This window comes from Sphaeramia orbicularis, chromosome 5, assembly GCF_902148855.1.
Source record: "Sphaeramia orbicularis chromosome 5, fSphaOr1.1, whole genome shotgun sequence".
Taxonomy (NCBI): Eukaryota; Metazoa; Chordata; class Actinopteri; order Kurtiformes; family Apogonidae; genus Sphaeramia; species Sphaeramia orbicularis.
The window spans coordinates 49,070,148-49,076,147 of record NC_043961.1 but is presented as its reverse complement, the minus strand read 5'-3'; the positions used below and the strand labels follow the sequence as shown (position 1 = coordinate 49,076,147).

General features: G+C 38.0%; 1 protein-coding gene across 1 annotated transcript in view; it reads right to left on the bottom strand.

The window, feature by feature from the left end:
- Positions 1 to 1,341: 1,341 nt before the first annotated feature.
- The window catches only part of cdh22 (cadherin 22), a 269,721-nt gene continuing 265,062 nt past the window's right edge, over positions 1,342 to 6,000 (bottom strand). The window contains exon 14 of the mRNA XM_030133936.1: positions 1,342 to 2,882. Within this exon, the coding sequence (XP_029989796.1) occupies positions 2,329 to 2,882 (554 nt within the window). The 3' untranslated portion in view covers positions 1,342 to 2,328. The remainder of the gene's footprint in view (positions 2,883 to 6,000) is intronic.

Sequence of the window (6,000 nt, the reverse complement as noted above, 5' to 3'; positions counted from 1 at the left end):
TAGCTTGAAGAAAAGGAATATAAATGGTAAAATACGAAAAATGTGACTGTTAATTTTGTTTCCTTACATGACATTTCTTCACTTTAACCAGTCTGAAATTAGCATACCCTGAAATGCATATTTATTTTCACAGTGTTGGAGTGGCTGCATTAATGTAAGGTGAGAAAAACCTGAATGTGTTAATTGAGGTAAAACTCCCACACTGGATCACTGAAAGAGCGGAGTGCTTTTGTTTAGATCGTTTCTGCTTGAAACATCGGTGGCAACTAAGCAAAAGAAATAGCTGATGCGTTTGAGATATTCTTTGAAACTCTGTTATGAAAGCAATTGAATGTGAATCCCAGCTTCTGTTTGACTGGCCATTTTAGCAGCAGATCATAAAGATGAAAGCGGCTTCATGTGCCTTCGTAATTCTCCGGTGACTATGACAATTACAGTAGTTTGGCAGAAGGCAGCCAGAAGGGAGACACGCTGAGAGGAGAGGCTTTGTTTTTGCTGTGGCCTGTCACATGGTCTGTTTGTTTCCATCTAGGACTATTCTCTGAATCTACCCCTGGTGTAAACACAAGCTAGTTGCACAATTATTCATAATTCAGCAGACATCTCCAGCAAACAAGTGGCAAACAATAATTAGCAACACAGATGCTCTATTTACTTTATCACTGTGATCTCATATCGGAGTAATTTACCGAGTAATTTAGTTTACTTCACACAGCGAGATGTGTTTTTACCAAAAAAATTAAATATTTATTCATTTATTTTTTTTTTTTTTGTAATTTCCATACATTTGCAAGTTAAGGTCAACATTGAATAGGTTGTAGATATCAGGTGGACGTGACAAGTCCGTTCAACATGTGTCACCTTTAAACTTTTCACTTGTAACCACTCAGATGTCACGAGTCCCCCCCCCCCCACCCCCCACCCCAAAGAGAAATATCAAAAACAAAATGAAACATCTCAGGATATAAAATCAGTTGAACATATTGAACACATTCACACAGAAATCTGGAATGCGGATTGGCTCCGAGTAGGACAACCTGACCACCAGCCAATTCCACGAAACAGTCATTTTGTTTAAACTTAAATCACTGTTGCGGTTTGTGCCTTATTGCCTTACAATTGGCTGTGGAGAGGAGAAGAAAAGAAATTGTTAACACACAATAGTCCTGTTTTGTGACCTCCAAAATCCCATTTAGAAATCACTAAAATACAGCAAAAGTATGTCAGTCTTGACAATACAAACTTAAATGGGTAACTCTTTTTCTTCTCCAGTTTTGTAACTCCATCTGTTTGCACTTTTCATAACCTCCACCAAGAAGCCTATATTTTTGCCCATATCTTTTTGTTTGTCGATCAAATTTCTGCACCGATTTTCATGTAATGTCCTTCATAGGTGGGGCAACGTCACATCTTGGAGCATATCTAGAAAAAGAAACAGATCCTGGATATTTGTGTTTCCCTTTGATTGACAATGGATTACTGAACTGTGGGGTCTTGGCGGAGGTACGCTCTACCCAGTACCCTTGTAGTAGTGTTTCTGCTTTTCTTCTGCTTATCTTAAATTAGTTATTTTACAAAAGTGGTCATAGAAAATAAATACAAATATTTCCAAGGATGTCATATTTATGTGACTCAGATGTCACCTCTGTGTCAGTATTGTGTAAAGTAATGCCACTGTAGTCCTTCATCGTCTTTCTTCTTCTTTTTGTCTCACAGGTTCTGTAATGTCCTCTTCCTCTCACTTTATCTTTAGCACTGAAGAGTTCAGAGTTCACTAATGCAGTTACTGTGATGACGATGGTGTAAATAAATAAATAAATACATAAAAACAAATAAATACATAAATATTTCCCCCTTAAATAAATACATGTTTTTCAGACAGTTTGCCTTGGCATGGTTTGACTCGTCATATCACCCTGTTGGGTGGTGTAATCTGACGGTGTTGGTACTACAGTCTCATAGCTTAAATAAAGGTTTCTGCTTATGATGTGAGATAAGGTTAAACATCTGTTTTAAACAATGTGTTGGTTGGATATCTCTTTTGCGTTCCACTCTCTCATACCATCAAAAGAGCCTCCAGCAGTGTGTAAGTCTGAAAACTCTCACAAAAACCAAACAGAAGTGTGTAAAAATCTTCCAAAGTTAAAATTTCAACACCGGTAGTTTCTTTTCAAAGAGATAAAGATGCGGTGCTCTGTCTTTGTTGCAAGCACAGTGCTGGCTCTGATGAATTCAGAGGAATGCCAGAGGGTGAGAAGAAGAGGCAGAGAAGAAGAAGGAAGAAGAGGACAGAGGGGAGTTTAAGCGTCTGTCTGTAGAGGAGCTGTGCTAGGACCCTTCTTCTTCAGGGTTCCCTGGAGCGTAGTAGCCTGCCAACTGCCTGAATCGCGGTCCCCAGTCGCTGAGGTACGAGAAATCCTGCTCGGAGGTGGTGGACAGCGTGTGGATGGAGCTGAGCGACAGAGCTGGTGAACTGGTGCCCTCAAAGGCGTACGTCTGGAAGGAGTCATATGGTGGCACAGATAGGTCAGCATCGGCCTGCTCCACCTTCTTCCGGATGTAGCCTTTGAATAAGGAGAAGTCTGATGCTGCCGCCGCCGCCGCTCCCTCTGTGCCGCTGCCGCCACTGCCGCCGCCACCGCTCACCCTGCTCGCCTGTATCCACTGTGGCAGCGAGCGGATGTCCGGCCCAGAGTCACAGCTCTTGGCCTCAGGAAAGTCATAGAGGTTCCTCAGAGCACTCATGTCGTACGCCTGAGTGTCCTGCTCCCCTCCGCCTTCATCATTGTACTTGATGACATTATCTCTCATGTCTTCCTCATCCTCTGCCATCCTCTGGCCCTTCCTGTGGCGTTTTAGGGTCAGGATCAGCAAAACGAGGACTGTTTAAGGAGAAAGAGAAAGGGGAGAGAGGAAGGATTTAGACGACAATGTCTCACAGTTAACATGTTAGATATGCAGTAGAACACAGGTGTCAAACAGGCGGCGCAGGGGCCAAATCCGGCCCGCCAAAGGGTCCAATCCAGCCTGCTGGATGAATGTGTGAAATGCAAAAATTACGCTGAAGATATTAACAATCAACGGTCTCAAAATCATTTGAATTCAGGTTCCACATACAGACACATATAGTCCAATTAGATTTCAAGTGGGTCAGACCAGTAGAATATTATCATTATAATCTATAAATTATGACAACACCACATTCTCTCTGTTTTTTGGTGTAAAAAAGTTAAATTACATGAAAATGTTTACATTACCAAGCTATACTTTTACAAAAAATGTGAATAACCTGAACAAATATGAACAAATGGAAATGTCTTAAGAAAAGTAAATGCAATTTTACCAATGTTCTGCCTGTTACTAAATGTTCTGTGCGATTGTAATGCACGTGTAAATGATAAACTGATAAACCGAGGCAGAATATTGTTAAAATTGCACTTGTTTTTCTAAAGACATTTCAAGTTGTTCATATTACTCAGATTTTTAGGGAAACTTTGGAGATGTAAACCTGATCAAAATATAATTCAACTTTTTTCACTGTCATTATTTTACTGGTCCGGCCCAGTTGAGATCAAATTGGGGTGAATGTGGCCCCTGAACTAAAATGAGTTTGACACCCCTGCAGTAGAATGTTATAAAAGCTATGAAGTAAACAGGCTACTATTTTATTCTATTTTGGCTCCAGAAACTAATGAAAACTATCGCTTTCACTCATGCAATGCACTTTGGCAATGGATGGTAATTCATGTAGAGTTTGATGAGGTTCACGGTTAAGCACCGCTACACGGTGCACTGTACTACAATTACTGTATTATGCTTGTGTCATGGTCAATAAATAGACAAAAATCATATATAATAGAGATTATGAAAAAAATTGTATAAAGATAGAATCCACTTTTTATTTACACTTTCACCTTACAAAAATAATTACCTTGACAAAAATGACTTTTTTGCCTAAATCAAATACTAAATTTCTGTTTGTTTTTTTTTTTTTTATTTCCTGAAAAATCTGAAGAAAAAAAATTATTATTACTAATTATTTTTACCCATAAATAAAGTGGCAGTTCCCAAATTGTTTTTACCCCCTACGCTTAACTTTTCTTAAGTGATTTATCAACATTTCTTATAATATTATCCTCTGCATTTTGTGTGGTTTTTTTTTTTTTAGTGAATATCAAGTATTTTCCAATATTTAATTCACTGATCATCTAGACGTTCATTAAAGCTCAGATTAAAGTTGAGGGTTATTATATCAGAAACAGAGAAAACTCAAGAAAAAGTGACTTTTTCAGCAAAGACACCAATAACTGAACTTAAAAACAAGTGTCTCCATTTGTTGTCATTGATTGAGCTCCATGGGTTTTACTGGTGAATGTTGTAGAAGATGACAGTGTTTCCACTGTAACTATGGAGCCTCTGAACGTCAAAATCATATCTGGGTCATATCTGATGACCATGAAAAGATGACAACCTACATTTTACCTGAATTATTTACATATATTGATAGGATTAGTGCATAAGAAGTTATTAAACATTTCAGATCAGTAGATAGTTTTGGTCCATTTTGGCTGTTTGGGTCTTTATGGGTTAAGAAGGTGACGAGATGACTGTGCAACACATTAACCATGCACAGTTCATGTTGGATTTGTAATACTTCTTTTGGGAAAGTTTCTAACTACTTCCATTGTAACTTTGGTTTTACCTCTCAGGGCAGAGACACAGCAGGGGAAGATAATATATTATCAAGTTTTACATTTCAAATGCATGAGCATTGATTTTTCCCAATCCTGATTGCCTTGCCCAGAAATATGATTCAAAAAGGCTTAATGGAGACCAATCTGTACATCAATACTCATTCACATTCAGTGAAACTAAGACTTTGAGGTCCCATCACAGTTAAAACCAGAGGCAACCACCTACAAAATGAAAAAATGCCATGAAATTCAGTCTGGATTGAAAAAAAAAAGGGGGGGGGGAGAATTATGATGAATGACATTATAGACTAACAGGATGGGAGGAAAACAAAGGTTGTATGCACAAATAAATCAATAAGGCTTTAATTTCTACTAAGTTATTTTAATTACTGCCCACATTTGTGATCAGATAAGTCACACTAGCGCACACATCCACCTCAGGGCTTCACCTCCCTCTGAAACCTCCTCCAGATTTGTCTCAGACTTCAAATGTCATCTTCAGAAATGATGACAAAAAGACGTTACAGTGAGTTATGAATGAAATATATTCACTTGTGTGTATGAAAAGCATAAGGAACAACTCAATTTGCAATAGTCTCATGCATAAACAGCAATCTGCCCCCTTTTTCAATTTAATAATTGATATGCGCAGAAGAATGAGAACAGGACAGATGAACTTATATATATGTAAATAGCATGTTATAATGATTACAAGTGTAGCAGTGTTTTCAAAACTAAAATTCATTCTAAATATCAAATAAAATAAAAAAAATACTACACAACACAGCCAGGGTTTGAAGACCCTCTCCCTTTTAGATCATATTCACTACACTAAATAATTCCACTATGTTGGGAATACACTCAAAGAATATGTCACATGCACCATCAAATACAGCAAAGATATAAAAGAAAATATGCTCTCAGTTGTGGATCATCTTCTAAATAAGTCAAAAATTGATCATGTTGATACATAGACTCATGCAACAATAATAATTTCTGAGAAGTGGTTAATAATGGTGATAATAATAGCCAGGTCCAGTTCCCCTCATACCTTTCATCTCCTTCTCTGACCAGACAAGACCACTCAACCTCTGTAACGAACCTTGGCGTGAAACTGGACCCACACCTCACATTTGAAAATCACATCAAACACCTATTTAAAACTTGTTTTTTTTTTTTTCCACCTTAACCCTTCGGTATCCTGTCCAGCAAGGCCCTTACTAAGCACCAAGTGTGCCTTTTTGGCACACTTGTGGAATAATGTCCAAAAAATTTTCATACAGTTTGTTTTTAATTCTTTTACACT